This window comes from Macrobrachium nipponense, chromosome 47 (genome assembly GCF_015104395.2).
Source record: "Macrobrachium nipponense isolate FS-2020 chromosome 47, ASM1510439v2, whole genome shotgun sequence".
NCBI classification, from domain to species: domain Eukaryota; kingdom Metazoa; phylum Arthropoda; class Malacostraca; order Decapoda; family Palaemonidae; genus Macrobrachium; species Macrobrachium nipponense.
The window spans coordinates 24,930,804-24,958,102 of record NC_087222.1 but is presented as its reverse complement, the minus strand read 5'-3'; the positions used below and the strand labels follow the sequence as shown (position 1 = coordinate 24,958,102).

The window sequence follows — 27,299 nt, the reverse complement described above, 5'->3', positions numbered from 1 at the left end:
TGTTGTTCTTTTCTTCATTTCCAGAAATTCTGATATTAAAAAATCCAACTTTTCCATAATATTTTATCTTCCTTCATCATAATTATTCATTTTGTGTCTGAAACTGCAATTTTCTCCGTATCTGCAATATCCTCTTGTATCGTAAATACAGTATTTATCTCTTGAGCTGTATCTTGGAGCTGAAGCTTGGAAATTCTTTGCTGACACACCATATCGCGGTGATGGCTTGCTTTTTTCCTTCACCTCATATTCTTTGCTCCTCTCTTTATTTGTTTCTTTCTTATTTTGGATTTTATTATTTGATTGATTATTTAACTGATTTTGATTTATGGCTACAGTGTGCATATATTTACATTTTTTGTCGAACTTACATCCTTTTCCTTCTTTTAGGTTTTTGCATATTTTTGGATGTAGATCTCTGCAATCATCCTCATAGCCATCTAGGTATGCACATTTACCATAGATTTCATAGTTGTGACATACCTTGGGATGTTTGTAGTAACATCTTTCTCCGAATCTGCAATTCCCTCTTTTCAAAAGGTTGCAGACTTTGTCTTTCTTGTCTATTTTTTCCTCTTTCCCATCAGTGTGCAGATCTGGGTAGAGCCTCTTCGGGATTTTCTTTTGTGTTGTCATGTTGTAAATTATTTATTCGTGTGTATACTGCTTGATTGCCTCATGTGTAATATCAATGAGTATCTCTGCATCCATACTTTTATCTTGTTCTTTGTTTTCCTTATTTTTTTCTGTCATTTCAGTTTTGTTTACTTCTCTTCCGTTTGAATCAAGTACTCTTAGGTGCTAATGTTCACAAATCATTCCAAGAACCGAATATAGCTGCAAATGAGATAATGATTGCTGATATTAAAAGCAGGTGTCGACAGTTCATGGTAACAGCTTGTGTTCAAATAAAGGAGAGGTTTTCTTTAAACTCGGAATTTGTTGCAGTTATGCAGTACACTATCTGTCGAAAATTGTATAAGAAATTACTAAGTATGCTAACACTGTCCGAGTTAGTCCTGGAGGTCCCACTAATATATTCAGGTGATGTTCAGAAATTTGATTATGAATGGAGACATATACCTAATGTAGACATCCCAGAGGATATAAAAGCATCAAATAATGCGGAGGCATTTTTCCTTTATCTTGCAAATGTAAAGAATGAAACTGGCCAACCAGAATTCAAACTTTTGCTCTGAATATTGTTTCCCTACCCACGTCAAATGCAGATGGCGAAAGAATATTTTCGAAGACGAATTTGATAAAACCAAAACTAGGAACAGGCTTTCCACCTCGACCCAAGCAGCTTTCGCAACTGTGTCGGAAACCGTGAGAGAGAGAGGATGGCTGTGTGCAATTCGAACTTACTGCAAAGATGATTAAGGTAGTACAAAAAAGCCCAGAACAACATGAGAATGGTGAGGAAGAACAGGAAGACATACTTTAGGATCAGTAACCAGTATTTGAAAAGTTTTTTGCCTTTAATATTAGCATTTTTTTGTAAGTAATAATTGGGAGACATTTGAAATATCTTTTGCCAAAGAAAATTTTATTTTTGTTACAGTCTATCTATTCTGTTATATCAGTCACTAATTTATTGTTATATGTTGACCTTACATTATAATGCTCCAAATATTTATTATTGTTTAGAATCTGGTAGCCTGAGAGGCTATACTTAAGAATTGTTTGAAATATTCCATGCTAAAGATGTGTTATGTGCTGTATCTACTTTGTTATGTCAACATTTTTTATCTCGTTCATATACTGTTGTCTATACGTATATATATACATGTATTTTTCTAATGTATTTTTTTTAATGTATAAAAAATATAAAATCATCTTCGTTAGAGTGATGGATGTTATGTGATGAAAATTACATTCATTTTCATCATGACATTTGTCAGCTCCATTCAATATGAATGGGATGCAATTTATAGCTGCTCTAATTTCCTTTAGTTATCCATGAAATGAAAGTCAAGTTTACACAAATACCCGTTTAAAGGCCGTTTTCGTTACCACCAGTCGGAACCAGACGGAATTCATATGCGGATCCAGTGGCAACACTGCTACTGAGTCTCTCCCTCAGAACGATCCCGACGGTAGTACGTGTTTGACGTCATTCCATCGTTCCTCTTCTTCAATTTACATTTTAATTTGTTTAAACATTATTTTTTTATATTTTTGACAACTTTATATTTTTATATTAGATATTCTCTTCACATTTCTCGTATTTGATGTTCGTGGGTTTGGACAGACTCGTGTGTAATTTAATATATATATATATATATATATATATATATATATATATTATATATATTATATATATATAGATATATATATATATATATATATATATTAATCCTGTCAAATTCGCCTCTTGCATAAAACTGATACATTTTGAACTGAAAGTATGAGAATAATTGTAATAAATTAAATAAATGCAAGCAATACAGTGAGACGAAGATATATCGTATATACACTACATACACTTCAAACCAAGCTTTAAAAAGAAGTAGGAAAGTGCAGTAAATAGAAGTGTAAGAAAAGTCAAGAAATGGACAAATCCTTCTCAGGAACGGAGTCGAAATAATTCAGAGGTACGAGGAACCACTAATTTGGGAACAGCTCCAAATCGTCCTCAATCACGCCGTGGGTAAGTATGGCATCTATAAAAAGGGAGAGAGAGAGAGAGGAGAGAGAGAGAGAGAGAGAGATGGTCCTTATACAGAGAAAGAGTGAGTGAGAGAGAGAGGGGGACAGAGAGAGATGGAGAGAGAGAAAGGCAAAGCATAAAAGAGATAGAGAGAGAGAGTGAGTTCCCTACTGTGTACAGTGTATCCATGGAGACATAATTGTATGTGCGTTATATTCGTCTTCCCATTCCGTGACTTAATTTTTTTTTTTTTTTTTTTTTTTGCCTTCCAAATAAGCAAAGGGCTAGGAGCGAATACAGAGAAACAAATTCTTTAAAAAACTAATAATAATAATACTAGAAAATATATAGATAGATAGAGAGAGAGAGAGAGTGAGTTCCCTACTGTGTATTAAACAGTGTATCCATGGAGACATTAATTGTAATTGTGCATTATATTCGTCTTCCCATTCCCGTGACTAATTTTTTTTTTTTCTTTTTTTCTGCCTTCCAAACAAGCATAGGGCTAGGAGCGAATACAGAGAAACAAATTAATTAAAAAAAAAAAATAATAATAATAATAATAATAATAATAATATAATAATAATAATAGAACGAACAAGACACCTGCCCACAGCGGTAGCGTCAGGAGAACTGGACACGAAGAATTGTTATGGAAGGGGAGTGTAAACAAAAACAACAGGTAATTAGGCAATAAAACAGTTGGGTGGAAGACGACTGGTGGTCAAGAGAAGGTCAGTTAGCTTAATCATTATTGATTCAAGGGTGGTTAGTTCGTCTATATGTCGGGTTCTTCCTACAATATTAAAATGACTGGCATCTATGTGTGTTTTTGCAACTTTTACTGTGATTTATGTTAGATTGTTCTGGATTTGATAGTCGACATTCCTTGATGAAAGGAAATTCGGACTTTTAGCAGCCTCCTGGTGCAAACCGATGTAAGTGCCGAGATCACATCTGGGACAATTATACTTATAAAACGACACCGGAGGCAAAAAAAAAAAAGGGGGCTGATCTTTATCCTTGACATGGAAGAGTGAGCCGATAGTTTGGGGGTTTATGGGAATTAGTTTCAAATTAAGGGCAGGCAATTGCTCATTGAATAGGTTGATGCCATTTTTTTCCTAAATTTATTTATTATGGAGAAAGGGAAATCTAGCAAACACACGCACACACACACACACACACACACACACACACACACAAACATATATATATATATATATATATATATATATATATATATATATATATATATATATATATATATACGTAAATAGCCACATGAAAGGTGAAAAAGTAAAGACCAAGTATCCAGCGCTTTCGTGTATTGCGTACACTTCTTTGGGTACAAAGGAAAATAAAATAAATAGAAACATAAACAAGAAAATTCTCACAGAACAAAGATAAAAGCCATTAACAAGCAAATCATCTTCACAAATTGTCACTACCAAACAACTAAAAATACTTTAAAAGTGCTTAAGAACTGAAACTGCAGTTAGTATAACAGGCTGTTGCTAAAAGGTGGCATTGTATTTCCCTACAATTTTATAAACAAGGTAACTATCTAATTTAAAAAGACCTGAACTAAGATTCATAAGTTGATCGTGAAAATGCTTAATAAGGGCAGATTCAATTATGTTTCTTTTTACAATATGGTTACAAAATATTACCTCAGATGCATTTTCCCAGTCTATACTATGGTTAAAATCATTCATGTGTACAAATAAAGCACTTGTCGATTGACCTGTTCTAACTGCGTAACGGTGTTGTTTTAGACGGTACTCTAGTTCTTTACCAGTTTTGACCAAAGTTTTAATTTGTAATTACAGCCAGCACCAGGAAAAATCCGTGTAAAATACAGCCACTAGTTTGTTTAAGGGAATACGCACAATGATGTTTTGAAGTGTTCCTGAATTTTTGTATACCACATTTATCTTGTAAGTTTTCAGTAATTGATTATGTAGATGTTGCTATAATTCATTTAATAATCTGGAAAGGAATAGTAGTTAGTCTAGTGATAAACCTAATATTTGTAAAGGTATTGTTGACGGTGCCATGTCGAAACCAATCCCAACTAGTATTCCTAGACGTTTTATAAAGTGTTACATTGACTTAAACAATGATAAGGACCTGCATATTACGAAGGCTGATAAATCCCAGGTTCTGGTAATGATGGATGAGGATGAGTATGTTAGAAAAATGTACAATCTTTTGTCAGTTCATGTAACTTATTCAGAACTAAGAAAAAAAAACCTTCAATAAGATATTAAAAAGTGTCTTAAAAGGAAATGATACTCTAGTCAAACAGTTTTCCTCCCAAAGTGCAACTATATATGTATGGTCTTATTAAAACGCACAATTTTGGTAATCCTGTCCGTTGAAGAAGAAAATAATTGTTCATTACCGTTTTTAGATGTTTTGGTTCATAGAAGGGATAGAAGCTTTGTGTTTGATGTTCACAGGAAACCTACCAATGTCTGTTCTTATATCCGCTATTATTCAGACCACCCTGTTAATGTAAAACTTTCAGTTTTTTGTAGCATGTTTTTAAGGGCACTACGGATATGCAGTCCTGAATTCCTAGACTCTGAGAATTGTAAAATTTATGACGTAGGAAATAGGTTAAAATACCCAAAGTTTTTCATTGACAAATCTTTGCAGAAAGCTAGAAATATTTTTTTTATACCAGTAACAATAGGGAGCCTATTGTGAGAGAAAATATCTTGACACTGCCATATAATGTAAATCTTTCTTTTATACAGAAATTACTGAAAACTTTCAAGATAAATGTGGTATACAAAAATTCAGGAAAACTTCAAAATATCATTGTGCGTAATTCCCCAAAACAAACTAGTGGCTGTATTTACACGATTCCTGGTGCTGGCTGTAATTACAAATACCTTGGTCAAACTGGTAAAGAACTAGATTACCGTCTAAAACAACACCGTTACGCAGTTAGAACAGATCAATCGACAAGTGTGTGAGGTGTGGACAAAGAGGCAGGTAGTAGTGTACTGACTTTATTTCAGGTAAGGGAAAATTCAAATATACAGCATGCGGGCGGAAATGTGGTTACCGACCCACGAGAGAATAAAAGTGGGTCGGCGAGACCCGATTTGTGTTTCTTGAGAGACATATAATACAAAATACAAAAGTACATAAAATATGATTTCACAAGATATATACATTGGCGGAAAGCCCGCTGAACACTCTCGCGGAGGGAAGTAAGAACAATGCGAATGTTGAACTACATACAGAGAAAATTGTGAATAAGCATTGTCCTTACAAATACTCCCCCCTTAAGACAATAATTAGGCATAATTGTTGGCTGATTTCTTTGTACCTCCGACCGTTACTCACGGAAGCGAGCGGGCCGGCGGAGGCACTCTCGGGTGCACGAAATCAGCTGCTGTGGTAGATCCTCGGGGATTTCAGAGGACGTTATGCCTCCCCTGAGGTGACCCTCAGGGGTTCGACCGTCTTCCGAGGGCGGCCGCGGCTACGACTGGGAGGTTTGGCGACCGATGGAGCCGCTTCTTTCCGAGGAAGATTGAGGCGCCCTATGGAATCCGCGTCGGCGGACTCTTTGTCCATAAGGAAGGCTGGTTTCAGGCGATCGATTGTGACTCAGTCCTCGTGACCATTTATGGATATGAGGTATGCCTTGTCGGTGCGTCGTAGGACGCAGAAGGGGCCTCGGTAGGGTCTCGTTAGCGGCGGGCGGCGGGCGGCGGGCGTCGTCCCTGATGAAGACGTGTTTGCATGATGATAGGGCCTTCGGGAGGAAGTGTTTGGTCCTGTCGGAGAAGGTTTTGATACAGGGCGTGAATCTCCCGGCGGATTCCCAAAGTCTGGCGATGGAGACGTCGGCATCGTCAGCATTGGTGGAGCGATCGATTATCGTCAGGAGGTATCTGGCTCCTCCCGACGGGGGCAGGGGGCCAACGACGTCTATGTGAATGTGGCCGAATCTTCGTTTCGGCTGTGGGAATTCCCCCACGCCTGATTCTGTGTGCCGACTGACTTTACTAGTTTGGCAAGGCACGCAGGTCCTGGCCCACTCGAGGGAATCCTTCCGAATTCCGTGCCAGACAAACTTCTCCATCAGGAGGCGCATCGTAGTCCGGCCCGAGGGGTGTGAGAGTCCATGTATGATGTCGAATACGGCTTTCCTTCGGGAGGCTGGGATCAGCGGGCGCGGGCGGCCTGTGCTGATGTTGCAGAGGAGCGTCATGCCCGCGTGTCCGAAGGGCACGTCTTCCCACCTGAGGGCCAGGTCGGCGGCCTGTTCCCGGGCGAGGTCTTCGTAGTCGATCCCGAGGTACACGGCGTTGATTTCTATCCTCGAAAGGGCATCTGCCACGGGGTTCTTCTCGCCGGGCACGTACTGGATGGTGCAGCCAAACTCCGCGATGGCTGCCAGGTGCATCTGCTGTCTAGCTGACCAAGCGTCGCCCACCTTGGTGAAGGCCTGCACCAATGAGCGGTGGTTTGTTCTGATCGTGAAAGGAGCGCCCTCGAGGAGGTAGCGGAAGTGGCGCACTGCTTGGTACACCGCCAGGAGCTCGTGGTCGAACGTGCTGTATCTCGTCTCGGCGGGTGACAGTTTTTTACTGTAGAAGACGAGTGGCTGGGGCCCGCCCTGGGCCATCTACTCGAGGACAGCCCTGCAGGCGACGTTGCTGGCGCCAGTAGTGAGGCGTAAGGGTGCAGTAGGGTCTTGGTGGCATAAGGTCGCGGCTCTGGTGAGGACCCTCTTCGTCTCGTTGAAGGCCTGCTCTTGTTCAGCTTCCCACGTCAGGTTCTTTGGTTTCCCCTTCTGGACCTGCATTAGAGGGGACATGGTGCGGGCGGCGTCGGGGATGAACCAGCGATAGTAGTTGACCATCCCGATGAATTCCTGCAGGGACTTGACCGTGGTTGGGGTTGGGAACTTCTGCACCGCGCCTACCTTCGAGGCCATGGGGCGCACGCCTGCCGCGGAGATCTCGTGGCCGAGGAAGTCCACCCTCTCGGCACCGAAGGTGCAATTGTCGAATCTTACGACCAGCCCGTTTTCCTGCAGGCGCTTCAGGACCGCTCGGACATGGTGTAGGTGCTCCTCCGAGGACCTGGAAAAAATTAAGATATCGTCGACGTAGCAGACGCAGAAAGGCAGGTCCCCCAGGATGCTGTCCATCAGGTACTGGAAGGTGGCCCCTGCGTTTCTCAGGCCGAAGGTGCAGTAATGGAAGACGTAGGAGCCAGAAGGCGTGATGATGGCGGTCTTGTGGACATCCTCGGGGTACACTGGAACCTGAAAATAAGATTTTAAGAGGTCCATTTTCGTGAAGACTTTTGCTCCATGGAGGGCCCCGGTCAAATCCTACATGTTTGGCAAGGGGTAGTGGTTGGGGATCGTAGCGAGGTTGAGTCTCCTGTAGTCTCCGCAGGGCCTCCAGGTGCCATCAGGTTTCCGTACCATGCGTAGGGGCGAAGCCCAAGGGCTTGACGCTTTCTTCCAGATGCCCATTCGTTCCATTTCCGAGAACGCCCGCTTTGCATCCTGGAGGCGGCCCGGAGGGAGTCGTCGGAACTTCGCGTGCTTGGGCGGTGTCCCTGCCGCCTGACGAAGTTCCGGTTTGAAGACTTCAGGGAATTCCTGCAGGAGGTTGCCATGCTTGTGGGAGGCGACGGTGCAAATTGTGGGGGCCCCCGGGCCTGCTGCGAGTGGTAGGGAACGGCATGTCCCCGTGTCAAGGAGGCATTTGCGGCCCACGTCAACCAGGAGGCCGTTCTGCGCCAGGAAATCTGCCCCCAGTAGTGGAATCCTGACGTCAGCGATGGTGAACTTCCAGACGTAGTTGCGCCCCAAGATGGATATCTCGAGGGACTTCGTGCCGTAGGAATGGATGGGGGTCCCGTTTGCAGTGATGAGGGCAGTTGTTTTGTCAGGTTCGTGGCTACGGTCTTTTCCTGACGGCGGGACTATCGAGTGCATCGCCCGTGTCCACCAGCATCCTCCGGCCGGAGATCGCGTCGCAGACATAGAACCCTACGGTGTGTGGCTCCGACGAGGCCGTTGCCACGGGCGGCTTTGGTTTTGTCTGCCGTCGCCGTTTTTTAACTGCTGGAAGGTGGAGGGGCTTTCGCACCTATTGGAGTATCTCCCGAACCTCCGGTGGTAGCGGCACCAGGAGTTTTCACCGCGCTGCATGTGGGAGTACTTCCCCTGGGATACGGCGCCGATCTCTTGCGTTGGGTCGTCGTCTTCTTCTCCCTTCTCTGTGGCTAGGCACACGGAGGATCGGGGGCCGGCGAGCTTTGCAGCATTGCTCGACAATGTCAGTTTTTTTGCTTTCTCCAGTAGTTCGTCGTCGTGAAGGGTATATGCATCCGTCAGCTGTTTTCGGACATCTGGCTCGAGTTGCCGCAGGAATATTTCGCGGCTCAGGCAGATTTCTTTCTTTTTCCCATCGGAACCTACTTTGGGTAATTGGACGAGGCCCATCACCGTGTCCCAGGCATCCTGTGGGTCGGCGCCGCGCATGGGGTTCGTAACTAGGCCGAGGGCGGGGGCGACCTTTTCAGCGATGGGTGTGGAGTAGGCTGTCACGAGCCTTGTCTTTATCTCATCGAGTGTGACAGGTTCGGTTTGTGCTCGACCCGTCAGCCAGGGAGTTATTCGGTCGAACACCTCTGTCGGGAGGGCTGCTGCAACGAGGTCAGCCTGCAGTACCTTGTCCGTGAGTCCTGCAATCCGGAATTGCCCTTCAGCTTGGAAGAACCAGGCGGTTGGGTTCGCTGTTGTGAAAGGGGGTAATTTGACAGCTTGAGCGGCGGCTGTGTGCGAGACTGTCGTTGGGGCAGGGGAGGCCTGGGTTTTTTGCGCGGTACTGTCTGTGCCCATTGTCCTTTCTCACAAAAACGGTCGACAGAGTCGTGAATGGCGGGCCAAACCGTTTGAGGAACGCCTGATCACACCTTGGGAAGGTATGCCGTATTTAGTCCGTTAGAGGCGTTGGTTTTTACCACGGTAGGAGCTTTCAGAGATCTATACTGAGGCGCCGTGTGAGTCCGTTAAAGATCTCTGAAGGTGAGCGGCGGTAGTTAGTCCCTTAATGGCTGAGCCAAAACCGCTTGGGTCACCGTCCAAACCGGGAGGTCACCAGTTGTGAGGTGTGGACAAAGAGGCAGGTAGTTGTGTGCTGACTTTATTACAGGTAAGGGAAAATTCAAATATACAGCATGCGGGCGGGAATGTGGTTACCGACCCGCGAGAGAATAAAAGTGGGTCGGCGAGACCCGATTTGTGTTTCTTGAGAGACATATAATACAAAATACAAAAGTACATAAAATATGATTTCACAAGATATATACATTGGCGGAAAGCCCGCTGAATGCTCTCGCGGAGGGAAGTAAGAACAATGCGAATGTTGAACTACATACAGAGAAAATTTTGATTAAGCGTTGTCCTTACAAGTGCTTTATTTGTACACATGGATGATTTTAACCATAGTATAGACTGGAAAAATGCATCTGAGGTAATATTTTGTAACCATATTATAAAAAGAAACACAATTGAATCTGCCTTTATTAAGCATTTTCACGATCAACTTACGAATCTAAGTTCAGGTCTTTTTAAATTAGATAGTTACCTTGTTTATAAAATTGTAGGGAAATACAATGTTACCTTTTAGCAACAGCCTGTAATACTAACTGCAGTTTCAGTTCTTAAGCACTTTTAAAGTATTCTTAGTTGTTTGGTAGTGACAATTTATAACGATAATTTGCTTGTTAATGGCTTTGATCTTTGTTCTGTGGAATTTTCTTGTTTATGTTTCTATTTATTTTATTTTACTTTGTACCCCGAAGAAGTGTATGCAATACACGAAAGCGCTGGGTACCTGGTCTCTAATTTTTCACCTTTCATGTGGCTATTTATATATATATATATATATATATATATATATATATATATATATATATCTATATATATATATAAAAGGGTCCAGGAATCCACCAAACATTGTGAAGAATATTTTATTAGGAACGTTTTCATACTACTTCAGAGTACATCTTCAGCCTGTAATTAGAAATTGTGACAATTTAATTAATAGTAAAATAATACATTAAGACTAAAATATCAAGATAATACGTTAATTAAAAACCTTAGAGAACATTTAAAACAAACAATAGACTAAAACTTTAAGAAATATGTTAATTAAAATTTATAGAAACATTTAAAACAAATAATGATGGACAAGTGCCCATAAGAACAAGTAGAGAAGTGAATGATTTGAAAACACAGTTCGGGGCCCAGATCTCAGTTATGCTAAATACAACGTGCAGCAGCCACGTTGCATTTAGAGAAAGGAACCACCGTGTTTGATGTATAATGACTCAAGTGTCGTTAAGTAATTGTTGGGAGTGCTGTCAATGATTGAGAAATGTGTTTTATCAATATTAATTTGACATATTTTGCGTGGTTTTTCGGATATTGGATAATTATGGGTTTGTTTATCCTTTGTCCTGTTCTGTAGCTAACACCTAAGTGACTGGGAATATCTTACTTTTAGTAACCGTTTGGTCGATCCGACGTAAATACCAGGACAACCCGGAGAATTAAATTATAAAATGACGTCGGATCTCATGAATGGTGGTAGTTTTTCTTTGTGTGTGTAAAAAATGTGCCAATTTTTAATGAGTTGATAGGAATCAAGTTTAAATTTTAAACAACCTTTTTCTTTTGTTTTTCCACTTTCAATGATTTTCCTTATTCGCTCGCCTAATTTGTTTTTTATTTGTAAAACAAAAGGAATGGTACAGTACAAACTAGCTTTCTTAACATCATAGGAAGGAACTTTCTCAGAAAAAATTATTATTTAAAATTCTATTTACTACATTATAAAAACATTTACTGGATAAGAATTGTTAATAAAATACCTCTTTAAAAATTCAATTTCTTCGTGAAAAAATTAAATTCCAATTTGAGGTATATTTCATAGCTCTAAAAACAAGGGTTGAGATGGCATTAATTTTAAAAATCAAAAAAAACAAAAAAAAAACTATAAAAATTATTACCAACCCGAAAAATGTATGCTTCCTAAAAATGGTAGTGTTGAGTCTATCATCTTCCTTAACAATCTTTAGATCTAAAAATGATAGGCAGTTATTATGCTCGGTTTCCATAGTAAAATTTATATTATGATGCAGGTCGAGGGTTTGGCTATGGGGTCCCGTTGGCCCCTATATTTGCAGATATTTTTATGGACTTTTTAGAATCAAAATTTTTAACAGAATGCCCTTCTAATTTTAAGCCACACTTTTATCGAAGGTATGTTGATGACACTTTTCTATTATTTAAATATAAGTGGCAAAGTGAAGCCTTCTTGGATTTTGTGAATAGCCAGCATCATAATATATATTTTACTATGGAAACCGAGCATTATAACTGCCTATCATTTTCAGATCTAAAGATTGTTAAGGAAGATGATAGACTCAACACTACCATTTTTAGGAAGCATACATTTTCGGTTTTGAGTAATAATTTTTATAGTTTTTGTTTTTTGAATTTTAAAATTAATGCCATCTCAACCCTTGTTTTTAGAGCTATGAAATATACCTCAAATTGGAATTTATTTCTCGAAGAAATTGAATGTTTAAAGAGGTATTTTATGAACAATTCTTATCCAGTAAATGCTTCTTATAATGTAGTAAATAGAATTTTAAATAATAATTTTTCTGAGAAAGTTCCTTCCTATGATGTTCAGAAGCTAGTTACATATAAAAACAAATTAGGCGAGCGAATAAGGAAAATCATTGAAAGTGAAATAGGTTGTTTAAAATTAAACTTGATTCCTATCAACCCATTAAAAATTGGCACATTTTTTACACACAAAGAAAACTACACCGTTCATGAGATCCGACGTCATTTATAAAATTTAATTATCCGGGTTGTCTGTGTATTTACGTCGGATCGACCAAACGGTTACTAAAAGTAAGATATTCCAGTCACTTAGGTGTTAGCTACAGAACAGGACAAAGGATAACAAACCCAGAATTATCCAATATCCGAAACCACGCCAAAATATGTAAAATTAATATTGATAAAACACATTTCTCAATCATTGACAGCACTCCCAACAATTACTTAACGACACTTGAGTCATTATACATCAAACGACTGGTTCCTTCTCTAAATGCAAACGTGGCTGCTGCCACGTTGTATTTAGCATAACTGAGATCGGGTGGGCCGAACTGTGTTTTCAAATCATTCCTTCTCTATTTGTTCTTAGGTAACTTGGTCCTCTCCATTATTTGTTTTAAATGTTTTCTATAAATTTTAATTAACATATTTCTTAAAGTTTTAGTCTATTGTTTGTTTTAAATGTTCTCTAAGGTTTTTAATTAACTTATTATCTTGATATTTTAGTCTTAATGTATTATTTTACTATTAATTAAATTGTCACAATTTATAATTACAGGCTGAAGATGTACTCTGAAGTAGTATGAAACGTTCCTAATAAAATATTCTTCACAATGTTTGGTGGATTCCTGGACCCTTTTTAATGCTCTCATCTGATTGAATCTATATATATATATATATATTTTATATATATGTATATATATATATATATATATATATATATATATATATATATATATATATATATATATATATATATATATATATTATGAATAATTTGATCACGAAGTATATAAAACGTCATGCTATGTATGAATAAAGGTTTTTGCCACAAAGGAAAAAATGAAAAGCGAGATAGCCAAGCGCTGTCCGTCTAGTGCGACCCTTTACTCAGGCACAACAGATCGTACAGAGGAAAAACAGTCAAAGTAGGCTTAATATCCAAACTGACATTACAAGATTAGCAATAAGGTCGATTTCACTCTACAGATTAGCGATTTTTAGGCAGCCACACCTTGGAGAATCACACACGTGGTCAACAGATGATTCATCCAGAAAACAATACGTTTTGAAAAAACAAGGAGGAATATACATCTTATTACCATGAAATTTACAAAAATGTTCCCCAAAAAATTAATGAAAAGACAAAAAAAAGGATATAGATATATCGAGCAAGAGAGAGAGAGAGAGAGAGAGAGAGAGAGAGAGAGAGAGAGAGAGAGAGAGGAGAGAGAGAGAGAGAGATAAATAAGCGATAATGCAGTGCGTGCATTAGGCTTTGGGTTGTCTTTCTTCATTTGTAACAAACCCTCAGCTTTTTCAAGAGCGACATCTCTATATAAGTTTGAAAAATACTGTGACCTACCACAAAATCATTTAGACATTATCAAGGGCATGACATATAGTGCTACGCATGCCTATCATGAAAATAACTTCCCCGCTCACTACAGAAAAAATTTAAAAGAATTGAAGAATAATAATAGCTTACACATTACTAAGGCTGATAAATCCAATAGTTTAGTAGTTCTGGATAAAACTGACTACATATCACGCATGCATACTTTACTAGAAGATGAAATAACTTACAGAAAATCGCAAAAAATCCGTTGGACCAAGTAATAAAAAACTTTAAAATCAATACCAAACAAATTCTTAAAGATAAAAAAGAATGTTTGTGTAAGTTAACTGTAAAGTGTCCCTCATTACCTTATTTATATGGCCTAGTCAAAACTCATAAGGAAAACAAAACTATATGCCCAATTATTAGTACAGCAGGATCAATAGCTTATAAACTATCTAAATCTCTTAATAAATTGTTATCCCCGCTACTTGGAACTGTATCTAATTCACACATCCGGAATTCTCTTGATCTTGTGGAAAAATTAAATAACATTATACTAAACCCTAGTGATATCTTTGTCAGTTTTGATGTATGTTCCTTGTTTACAAAAGTCCCTATTGACTCTGTGCTAGAATATTTAAGTAATGAACTTGTATTGCATGAATTGCCTATGTCCGTTAGGCACATGATTTCATTGATTAAATTATGTATTTGTGATTGCAGATTTATTTTTAATGGAGAATATTACCAACAAATATTTGGTATGGCCATGGGCAACCCTTTATCACCTCTCCTTTCAAACTTATATATAAAATTTTTTGAAAGACGACACCTCCCGAATATCACACTTGTCCTCTTAAAATGTTACAGATATGTAGATGACATCATGGTAGTCTTACCTGTTGGCATCGATGTAAATGATTTATTGTCTAAATTGAATAATTTAGTGCCATCCATAAAATTCACTGTTGAAATTGAAAATAACAAATGTCATCCCTTTCCTAGATGTATTAAAACATAGAGAACCTTTCCAATGTAAATTCAGTATTTATAGAAAACCCACAAATAATTTAACATATGTACATTTTCATTCTTGCCACCATCTTAATGCTAAAATTTCAATTTTTTCTTCAATGTTCCTACGTGCTTTGCGTATCACGAGTCCATAATATCTTCACCAAGAAATAGAATACATAAAAAAGATAGGAAACGATCTCTGCTACCCACCTCATATAATTGATTTATGTTATCAAAAAGCTCACAAAAAGTTTTATAGTGTTGCTAGTAATGAAAAAGAAATGCCTAAAAATGGACTTAGCTTGGCTTACTTTTGTGGATTTGAAACCATAAAATCAATATTTAAATCGTTTAATGTTAATGTAGTGTTCTTTTATAACAATACCATTAAAGATATGCTAATTAAGAATAGTCCCGTAACAAATAACAACATCATTTACAAAATTCCTTGTAAGGATTGCCCATCTTTTTACGTTGGACAGTCAAGTAAAAATTTATGTGTACGTATTAAGCAGCATATATATTCAGTTAGAGCAGCCCAGACTTCAAATGCACTGTTTATCCGAGTGAAAAATCTCATTGTATTAACTGAGGTGATACCTCTGTAATTGCTAGATCTAATGATTATGTTTCAGGAAATTTACTGGAATCAGCAATTATACAAATCACTGATAAAAACAACCTCAATCTTAGTCTGGAATTGTACCATTTGGACCCGTATATTTGTAAAATGTTAATGAAGGACCTTAAAATAAAATACTAATTAATTAGTCCCACATGTATATACGTAGTTATTATTTCTCTCTCTCTCTCTCTCTTGCTCGATATATTTATATCCTTTTTTTTCTTCTTTTCATTAATTTTTTGGGAACATTTTTGTAAATTTCATAGTAATAAGTTGTATATTCCTCCTTGTTTTTTCAAAACGTATTGTTTTCTGGATGAATCATCTGTTGACCACGTGTGTGATCCTCCAAGTTGTGGCTGCCTAAAAATCGCCAATCTGTAGAGTGAAATCGACCTTATTGCTAATCTTGTAATGTCAGTTTGGATATTACGCCTACTTTGACTATGTTTTTCCTCTGTACAATCAGTTGTGCCTGAGTAAAGGGTCGCACTAGACCGAAAGTGCTTGGCTATCTCGCTTTTCATTTTTTCCTTCGTGGCAAAAACCTTTATATATATATATATATATATATATATATAGTCAGTAAATTGGGCGGCTACTTGGAAATCTTAGCTTGATGATGAATAATAGTGCCAAGACTAGGAGAAAACATTCTTTAATATTACGAGCTTTCGAGGTTTAAAAACCTCATCTTCAGGCTGAAAAATGACAAGGATGAGAAATCTCTAAAAATTACATTAAAATTAATTGTCTGATTAAAAGCTTCAGTAAAAACATAAAATAAAACGAACATCACATACAAAACTAAAATTAAATTACGAAAAAACTAAAACAAAGCGCAAATCATACCAAAAAACAAGAGATAAAAATAAAAATAATATGAAAGGTAAACAAACTACACTCAAAAATAAAATAGCTAACGACCCACTTTGTGTACCTACTATGAAAACTATATGATAGCTAGTTGAATACCGGACGAGTTGTTGTTCAATTCCGGTTTCATTTTTCTTAATAACAGCGACTCTGAAATTAAAAGGTCCAGTCTATTGAGCAAAAAGACAGTACTCTAAAATCTAGGTGAGTGAAAGGATGGTCCTGTGCTAAACTGTGATCCCTTATGGCAGAAAATGGTGGTTTAGAAAGAGGAAACCTAGTTCTAACGGAAAGACCTCTGTGTTCCAAATTCTGTGTCTAAGCCAGCGGGAACTGGATCCCACGTATCGCAGACCACACTGCGAACAGGTAAACAAGGTAAACGACACTCGAATTAAGGTCCACAGGAAGAGCAGGCTTCTCCCTCAAAAGTGATCCTACAGTAAAAGGGTAGTAAAAACAAAATCTGAAAACTAACTTGAGGAAAATATGCTTAAGTATTTCTTGTAACTTTTTTGTACCAAGTAGCTACTATGACCAAGAAAGGCAATTTAATATACTTTACATCTTTACTAGCAGTACTGTACACCGGTCTGGGACAAAAAACTTTCTCATGTAGAAAATTTTTCAGAACTTTGTAAAAGACAAATACGGGATAAGAATTTCGGAAAAATAATTCTGGAGGAAGACCATGTCTTGATGAAATAAATTAAAATCACAACAGACATTGTAAGCTCTATTTTATCAGTAGTACGTATTGAATTAAGTTTAAACAACTTTGGTGAAAAACTAAGATAATTCAATCCCAAGCCAGTAAAAGTACTTTTCCTATAAAACGGAAGTCTGAAACTTTACCTCTATTTCTGTGTACCTGAACATCTAAAAATGACAACATATTATCCTGTTCTGTCTCACAAGTAAAAGAAATATTAGGATGACGAGAATTAAAATATTCTAAAAATAAATCCACGTGTGAACGTTCCCTAAACACAAGGAAAGTGTCATCCACGTACCTACGATAATACAAGGGGGGTTTTGAAAGCAACAGGGCATTCAGACATCCAAATCTTTTCACAATAACCATGAAACAATCTGCATATACAGGTCCAAGGGAATTTCCCATAGCAACACCCATCTATTTGATTATATAATTTTTTACCATCAAAAGTAAAATGCCATCAGTTGTAGCCAATTGTAATAACTTTCGCAAAAAAAATCTATTTACTAAGTCCAAAAAGTTGTTATGTGGATTTCACATATTATTAAGAATAATGTCAGTTGTTTCTTTAATGGGGATATTGTGGAAAAAGAGAGGTTACATCAAAAACTAGCCATTACAACATCTTGGTTAAAATCGAAAAAGAACACAATTCTTGACAAACTTGGAAGAATTTGGGACATTAAACTCACTAAAAGTTAGAGGTTTTTAAAACAGGAACTAGAAACTTTGATAAGTAATAGTTAAAAGTGCCAATTGAAGATATAATGGGTCTCAACGGGTTTCCTATTTTATGCACCTTAGGTAGACCATACATATAACCGGGCTTTGACCCTGAAGCATATAAATTACTATATGCAACTTCCCCAATCTTATCTCTCAAACTTCTTAACATCCTATTTAATTTATCTTCTAATTTCAAAATGTGACCCGCAATATCTACATTCAACATCCTAAATTTTGTATTATCAGAGAGTATTTCATTCATTTTATCTAAATAATCAGACCTATTCATCAATACAACACCCCTGCCTTATCTGGTTTTGTAATAACAATACTATCATCGTTCTTAAGATTGCGTAAAATATTGATTCTGTCTTTATTTAACTGATTGTCACCCTCCTTTCTACGATTAAAATTTTTAAAAGTCTCATTTGCAATTTCTACATGAGAAATTTTGTCCCAGACCGGTGTACAGTACTGCTAGTAAAGATGTAAAGTATATTAAATTGCCTTTCCTTGGTCATAGTAGCTACTTGGTACGAAAAAAGTTACAAGAAATACTTAAGCATAGTTTTCCTCAAGTTAGTTTCAGATTTGTTTTTACTAACCCTTTTACTGTAGGATCACTTTTGAGGGAGAAGCCTGCTCTTCCTGTGGACCTTAATTCGAGTGTCGTTTACTTGTTTACCTGTTCGCAGTGTGGTCTGCGATACGTGGGATCCAGTTCCCGCTGGCTTAGACACAGAATTTTGGAACACAGAGGTCTTTCGTTAGAATAGGTTTCCTCTTTCTAAACCACCATTTTCTGCTCCATAAGGGATCACAGTTTAGCACAGGACCATCCTTTCACTCACCTAGATTTTAGAGTACTGTCTTTTTGCTCAAATAGACTGGACCTTTTAATTTCAGAGTCGCTGTTTATTAAGAAAATTGAAACCGGAATTGAACAACAACTCGTCCGGTATTCAACTAGCTATCATATAGTTTCATAGTAGGTACAACAAAAGTGGGTCGTTAGCTATTTTATTTTTGAGTGTAGTTTGTTTACCTTTCATATATTTTATTTTTGTTTTATCTCTGTTTTTGATGATTTGCGCTTTGTTTAGTTTTTTTCGTAATTTTAATTTTTAGTTTGTATGTGATGTTCGTTTATTTATGTTTTTTACTGAAGCTTTTAATCAGACAATTAATTTTAATGTAATTTTTAGAGATTTCTCATCCTGTCATTTTTTCAGCCTGAAGATGAGGTTTTAAACCTCGAAAGCTCGTAATATTAAAGAATGTTCTTCCTAGTCTTGGCACTATTATTCATCATCAAGCTAATATATATATATATATATATATATATATATATATATATATACATATATGAGTTCGAATGATCCTCTGATATCCTGACTTTGGTCATGAAATTCCGAATAGTCTGACCTATGGGAAATAAATCCATACATGGAGTTATGTATACAATATTGCTATCTTATCTGGGGCTATTTTTGTATAAGCATGTCTTGTATATCATTCCGAGTGAAGGATATATTTGTATTAAACAATTTTTAAAAGGTTTTTAAGAGTTGCAAATCCAATAAAATGGTGTTTGAGGAAACTTCTATTATGCCATCCGATTCTCCATAGGTCTTAAGAGCTTTATTGTAACGAATATCCACAATATGGGTTGGACAACATAGATACCTTCCTATTTTTGTGGTCGTCAAGTTCTTTTTCTTCTTCCTATGAATACTGAATATGTCTCTGTATAGCTTTGGTTGCTGTGATCATGTTTTGGTAAGAAGGCGAAAGCACTTGGCATTTCCAGTAATTCAATATTCCTTCAGGGTGGACAGACAGACAGACAGACAGACGCTTTGTAACCACAACAGAAAAGTGATATACGAAGCGTATTAACCTGCTTTACAAAGTTCCATTAAAACGAACTTGCATGCCAAAATTATCTATATACTTCGTTCTACGTGTATTCCCGTGCAACGGAATATTTTTCTATTCAGTGACGTCAGTAAATTCGTATGAATGCGCTTCTGGAAGCCAGTGAATAATGTGTTTTATTTATGAGTGGGGCATTGTACTTGCAACTCCCAATGGCAAGAAAGTCTGCACGATTATCATTATTTTGCGGTAAACGACGAGGGCGCCAGTCTTGCTTATTGTCGTCAATATTTTCGTGGCTATTTTGGTCTTCAAAATATAGATTCATATGTGTGTGTGTGTATATATATATTATATATATATATACATATATATATATTATATATATATATATATATATATATATATATATATATATATTGCCTAGCATATTTGACCGTTTGCCACTGGTTAATAAATAACAAAACAGGTGACAACTCTCTTGCCTTAAGTTGCTGACTATCTCTCTGCAAACGATATCAAGCTAGGATATAGCTAGGCTAATGAATTCTTGTAAATACAAAAATATACTTATATTCCCCAAACTAGCTGAACATGATATGGAACAAAGTGATTAAAAGACGTAACATTAAGAACTAAGTCTGACCCACAAAAAGATTGTAAATTGTCATTCTATTCTCCTGAATTAGATTAAGTAATCACTCCCAAACTCCCAAATTATTAATTACTACATTTACATAGTCATGTCTTTTAGAGAATCCCATTCTCTAGTATAATGCCATGAACCCATCTTTCGATGGGCTTCCTTGACCCCGAGTCCTCCAAACCGTCCTTATCGCTTATCTCAGGAGAATGTGACCTTTCTCTCCAGTGTCAGGCGGTTGGACCCATCATTACACGCACAAACACATGCACATATCCGGACACACCTTAAAAATCACATAGCAACCCCGAGCTTCTCCGGCCTCACAATGCATAATCATCAATTCAATTCTTTCATTTCAGCAAGCCTTCGAGGAAGGCTTGTCGCTAGGCCCTCTCTTGTCTCTAAGCGAAAAAAACTGAGGTTTTACAATTCACCGACACATTTGTTTTCTCCTTTAATATACATGCATGCCTCCAGTCATAATCTTTAATCATTTGGATCAAGTGGGTCGCTCTCACGTGACTTGCAACCGAGCTAAAGATTGTGTTTTCTACCAACCTGTAACTTTGTGTATTGGCAACCTAGTTTATGGAGGCTATTGTGGGAAATTTGTTTCACTAAGTGGGAATATTGAAGGAATATACTCTACAAAATTACGAGGGTAATTCCTTCCACTGAGTGTTCTCTAGTAATTTAGTAAATGGTATAAAACGGGCTGTTAAGCACACAATTCTTCCGTGCGCCTAACGAGTTTTCAGAACTGTGCCAGAAAATCCAAAGGATTAATAATTGCTTTGTAAGTTTAAGTAAGCTAGGTAAATTCAGGTAAGAGTAATTTAGGTAAATGCAATTAATCTAATAGGGACTATGAATAAATCAAACCAAGGCCGTAAAATTCCCAGGGCAGTTCAGTTTGGTCCCAGAATTCAAATAAATTCCGACCCGGTTAGAGTAAAATTAAAGTAAACTAATCCCAAATAGTAATGCTAAATAAACAGACAGACCTAATTTTGACTAACTTTTATACTACGCCTATGTAATTATTTAAGCCCCTGTAAAATGGTTCAATCTGAGTCTATGCCTAATTAATTCTCACAAACTCCAATATGACAATAGCCTAACTACATAAAAGGGCTCAAAATTTAGTTAAGGTAAAGAAAAACAGTGTATTATGTCTTAAATAAGTAAGTTAAGTTAAATACGCATGTTAAACGTTAAAAGACGAAATCGCTTCCTAACGAAATGACCGTTGGTTCAAATCAGCCGTCCAATAACGGCGGTCTAGCCTTTCTGGAAATTTAGTATGTTGACCTACCTTGAAGTTAACCCAGTTTGGACACACACCTCTTAATTCACTCCTAAACTAAAACAAATCCCATATATTTAATCAGCAAACCCAGCGACCTCTAATTACATTCGTGGAAATAAATTGGTACGTTGACAAGAAATGTTATTTTAGGTACTTACCGAATTTTTCTGCCGACCGATCAGTGAATGGCCGTTTTAAGTTTTGGTTGCAGACAAGGATATTCGGATAGGATATATGGGATAGGATAGGTACAAACAGGAAAGGAGATCATACAAACCAATTATCTAAAGGGTTATTAATTTCTAAAACCCTACACAACGTAAATTAAACTTAAAGGCGAAGTCGACGAAACAAGTTGTCGCCCTTCTTCCCTTGCCGTCTGTTTGAACAAGGCCCGCAAAAAACCCGCGCTCGGCCTATGCTACTCCCCGAAAAGGCCTATGTCAGGTCAATGGTTCTTATCACTCCCTAAATCAATTAAATAATTTCTTAAATAATTTGAAGGGACAGTTAAATCTATTTATTAAATCTATCTATCAAATAATTTAAATGCTAAGTAAAGTTAATCAAGTTATTCAAATATAATATTAATTTTTCTGCAGAGCTTATACTAAAGAAAATTGGGTATAGTTATTTTGTAGCTCTTAGCAGTGACTTCGTTAAAGGTTAGAAAATGTATATGTACAAATAAATTTACAACAGCTATAATGGAAATGTAGTTCATCATGAGGGTCAGGTGCCTCTATATGATTATAATCACCTTGTCTATGTGTGTGTGTGTGTGTGCATATAAGCCTTAGTATTCTGGTGCACCATTATAACTTTTGGGGTAAGGTTCCTGTGGACCATACCTCCACAGAAAGTGCAACCCAACTAGGTGAACAGACACAGAAATCAAGGAAGCTTGGTCGTGATAGGTGACCTGACGACAAAGATGCCCTGAAGGAATAATATAGAGGATTGTGGGAGGGCAGTGTTTGAGATATGTTCCGGATAGGGTCAGATTAGGGCACAAAAAAAGACTATTATCTGAATCCTCACGATACTTAGGGCTTCACTTTTGTCGTGCACGGACTTCCCCTTCCTATTCTGTTGTGGCGCGTACGCCATATCCAAAACACGACTTCTTCCATCTTTAACCCCCTCGACAGGTCCCCAGAAATCTTCAGACAGACAAGATGAGGGCAGCATCAATGATCCTGGTGACGTTGCTTTCCATGGGAATGTTATACAACCTGGTGACATCAAGCGTCGACGGTGTCTACAACGTGATGAGAACCACCATCTTCACTGGGAAGGTCATGCCACTACAGTACATCAAGCACAATGTCACAGTTGAGAAGCCCTGTGAGTTTTAACACCAGTTTTCTTATTGTTTGTTTATAGTCTTTTGTATCTGTGGCTTCTCTCAGAGTACAAAATACGGCTATGAATTGCAAATAGTACCTTCAGATTTTGTGGTGAGGTTCAAAGTGTATAAACTAATTTGTTTCTCTGTTAGAAATAAGAGGTTTTGGTTATAGAATCTGGAAAAGTTTATGATGATATCAACTTCCTTTCTTTTATATTCAGTGTTTCACGATTTTTCTGTTGCTTTAACTTGAATCTAGACTTGGCGAGAATTTTAAACTTAATGTAGACTGAGATTTTTAAGCTTAATCTAGACTTGATGAGAGTTTTTACTTAATCTAGACTTAGTGAAGTTTACATTTCAATATTCCAGAGTACTTGTGGCTGAGAAAAGTAGTAAGACTGCTCTCACTTCCAGCTAAAATCACTTTGAGCGAAATGTTCCTGTAGACCTATAACCTCTGCGATTTAAAACACCTGCTTTTCAGGTCAGTGTAGAAACTTTTGCCAATTGGTCATTAACTGCACGAGCACCACGTGGCTCAGGATGGCGGAAAGCAACGCATCGCGATGCCTCATCTCTGTGACCTACTTTGGCCATTTGGAACTGCAAGAACCAGGCCAAGGGATTTCCTCTGCCACGACTTTCTACTGGTTCAGTAAGTTGAGGAAAACCACCAGATTTTTTTACTCCTTCCTTAGAGCTAAATGCCTCGTGATGTAGCTATAACGCGTCTGTCAACGCACACTCTCTGTTCATTAGCTGTGTTCCCTTTCAGAGCCTGATTACACACGGGGCCAATACGGATTCTACAAGGAGCATTGCTCGGTGGTTAGGAACTTCTCTGCAGCTCTGAACATCTGCAAGGCTGAAGGAGGGCAGCTGGCTACTCTGGAAACCATCCCAAAGCTTAAAGAAGTGACGCCTCCCCTCCGTCAGATTAGTAAGTCCCTGAGGCAGTTCTGTAACACCTGCACTAGGCCACCTGTCACGTGAATTTTATAGTTGAAGCTTGTTATGGCTTAATTCACTAGGGTAAAATAGACCGTTCCCTTCATAAAAGGTTCACACACAAGACAATGGTAATTATTGCAGAAAGGAAACAATTTTCTTTAAAAATATATTTATTACAAAAAAAAAAACTTAGACTTAACATGAACCAAAATAATAGCTAACTAACAATTAAATGCAAACTAATAAACAATCGTAACCATTACATTAACACACAGCATCGTTTAAAACAATTAAATAGACCAGGATAAAATAGTCGGTACGTAACTTGCAGTCAACACCTAAAAGAAATCAAAAGAAAAGTCTCTTACAATGACAGAACACTAATTACACCAAAATTAAAGTATCAACACAAAACACAATACTTTAAAGTAACATTCCATAACATTTTTAACACCAAATTTAATACAATTACCTAAAAGAAAACCCATGTAACAAAAGGTGATCGCTACCCAAGATGTATTACGGTATATGCTGTCCATTCCTTAGGGATTCTTCCCGTTTACGCAAAGGCAGCCAGACCACGTCCTTACACTGCCCCGCTTCTCAAAGCAGAGCACCTCTTTGCTTGCTGATGAGCTCCCTACTCCTGTAATCAAAATTCCGGCTACGTTGTCGCTTTGTTAACAAATGCAGCGAGAGTCAAATTGGTAAACAGGACTTTGCAGACCCAATAGGCAAACTTCCCTATACATGTCATCATAATGCATGACACCACCTCCTTCCATGCTTACTCAACGGAAATAAGCCAATCTCCGAGTGCTTGCAGAAGAGGCGACTGTTTCTAGCAACTCTTGGCTCTTCTGGCATGACTGTTAGACTATGGAACACAGTTTATTGCTTTCTAGACTCATTTGAAGACCATATTGTTAAAGTTTTTCCTGAACTGTCTTTGTAGTCTGCCGTTATAGGGGGTTAACGGATATAGGCCTCAGCCGTTTCTGGAGGGAACGAAGGCTTCACCATTGCTTATCCAGATATCCAATAACCATAACTTGATGATGCAAAATTCTCAGAAGTATGAATACAACTTGTTCTTCAAACTACACTCGTTTTTCGTGTAAATCAAAGCTCACAAAACATTTCTTTTGGACAGAGGGAGTAACGAGATACTGGATCGGACTCTACCGAGAGGGCCCCACAGCAAATCCAGTGTGGATGAATATCAATGGTATGTGCAATTAAGTCGTTTGCTTTGTGCATACAGTAAGTAGGAAAAACCAACAGCATGAAACAACATTGGAACATGGTTCGCAGCTCCGAGCACGTACCACGCGACCACCCTATGTTACTCTTTTCAAACTCTGCTGATGCTAATAAACCAATATGCAGATTTATGGACTGGAACTCAGACTGTTTCCATCTTTTTTCCCCCCACAGGAAACATGTCAGTGACCTCAGGCACCATAACTGCGAAAGGGAGTGAGAACTGTTATTCATTGTTCAAATGGGATTCCTGGATTGTTGAGGACCACATCTGTAACGATGGACTGTGCTTTGTGTGCGAAAGAAACTTCTATTAGTCCGAAGGTAAGTCTCTCTCTCTCTCTCTCTCTCTCTCTCTCTCTCTCTCTCACTCTTCCGTGCTGGGATGATACTGCTCTTTAGCAGCCCAGATTTTGTCGGTGCCACCAGAACCTGAGCCTTCGATAACCTCCTATGGCTTAGGGTTACTAAGCCTCAGGAGGTTATCGAACGATGCCTCACCACAAGAGGAGTTTTGGTCACAGCAGCCAAAGTCTCAAGGCGTATAGCAATTTCCTCTGTTCCTCTAACTCTCAAGGAAGCTGATCTGCTCTGAACAAGTGCCTGAAAGCAGAGCTGTATAGCAGATCTTGAAGCTCTTCTGCTGAGCTGAGGCAAATGCACAAGAATTATGAAAGGTTACATTATGTCAGGTTAGGTCATGAAATCTGGGAGCTGCTTCCACACCTCTAGCTTTTGTTTTCAAACAACCAATTTTTCTGCTTTAACCTTCACCCCTGAAGGAAAATTGATGAAGATTTCTGTAACTAAGACTTGGGTTTTTTTCAAGAAAAGAAAACCTAAGAACAAAGAATGCCAAAAACGGGCTTTGGGGGAAAGGAGAATCTGTGTTTTAATCTAGTGCCATTTTTAGTGCTTTTTATATTTAGCTAGACGTATTGTATTGTCATTTTTAACACAGGGTCACCTTTCTCTCTCTCTTTCCCTCTACCCCTCCAGAACCACCTGTGTGATGCTGTAACAACCTAGACCCATGCTGCGATTAACCTAGAACCCAACTGTGATGCTGATTTCTACCGGAAACCTTCTGTCTCATTATCGTCTTGCCCAATAAGTCTCGACTTAATAGTGTTGTTTTAATTCAGAATTGAGTGTGTTGTCCCACCCACTTAACTTAATAATGTTTGTTTCAGTTCATGATTGAATACAGGGCTACATTTTTTTTTTTACTGTAGTTACAACAGTGTGTGTAGTTGTCTAAAGCCAACCGCAGTGTTGTGTAAATTATAATAGTGTTTTCACTGTGTGATCGTTTCACTAGAGTTTTTAACAGTCTAAGTGTGTGTTTTATTTCCAGTTAATTACAGAGTGGCTCTCATCCTAAGCTAAATATAATCTCTGATCCCTATTTCACTATAAGTTCACTTTTAAAACGCGTGCCATCACCCTGGTTTATAACTAGGCCTAGTGCTGTGTGACCTCTCCTTAAACAAATGCACAGTTTTTTTTCTAGTCATATAGAGTTGTCGTTACCTAGAATTAAATGTATATCATATTTTAAATAAAATCTAAAGCAATTGTGTGGTATTGCCAAGCATGGTTTGTTTCCTGTGACAAGCAAAGATTGTAGTATAAGCCTTCATGTTCAGTTTTCCAAGTTATTAGTCATTATTAAAAGAATGTATACATTAATCAATGGTTGATGAAACATAACTGTTTGTTTGTGTACATTTGATTTTAATGTGACAATATACGTACACATAGACACACTTTTTAAAAATAAATAACTATATAAAACTATAAGTGCTTTTGATTATCTTCTATGTTCTATTCCTAGCTGTGTTTGTGTTTGTGTGTGTGTGTGTGTGTGTGAGAGAGAGAGAGAGAGAGAGAGAGTTATTTTTAAAATCCTGAACTTAATTGAAATATATAAACACTAGATTTGAAGTAACTGTAATATATATATTTTTTCTGATACAGGATGTTGTCTGTTATCTTTAATTAAAGAGAGAGAGAGAGAGAGAGAGAGAG

At 37.9% G+C, this 27,299-nt stretch overlaps 1 protein-coding gene across 1 annotated transcript; it reads left to right on the top strand.

The window, feature by feature from the left end:
- The first annotated feature begins 2,420 nt into the window (after positions 1-2,420).
- On the top strand, positions 2,421-27,043 carry LOC135204478 (uncharacterized). The gene is made up of 7 exons (XM_064234656.1): positions 2,421-2,653; positions 22,852-23,047; positions 23,539-23,709; positions 23,830-23,994; positions 25,159-25,233; positions 25,443-25,592; positions 26,268-27,043. Exons 2-6 carry the CDS (start codon positions 22,879-22,881, stop codon positions 25,583-25,585), a joined length of 723 nt encoding a protein of 240 aa, XP_064090726.1. The 5' UTR covers positions 2,421-2,653; positions 22,852-22,878; the 3' UTR covers positions 25,586-25,592; positions 26,268-27,043.
- The last annotated feature ends 256 nt before the right edge of the window (positions 27,044-27,299 follow it).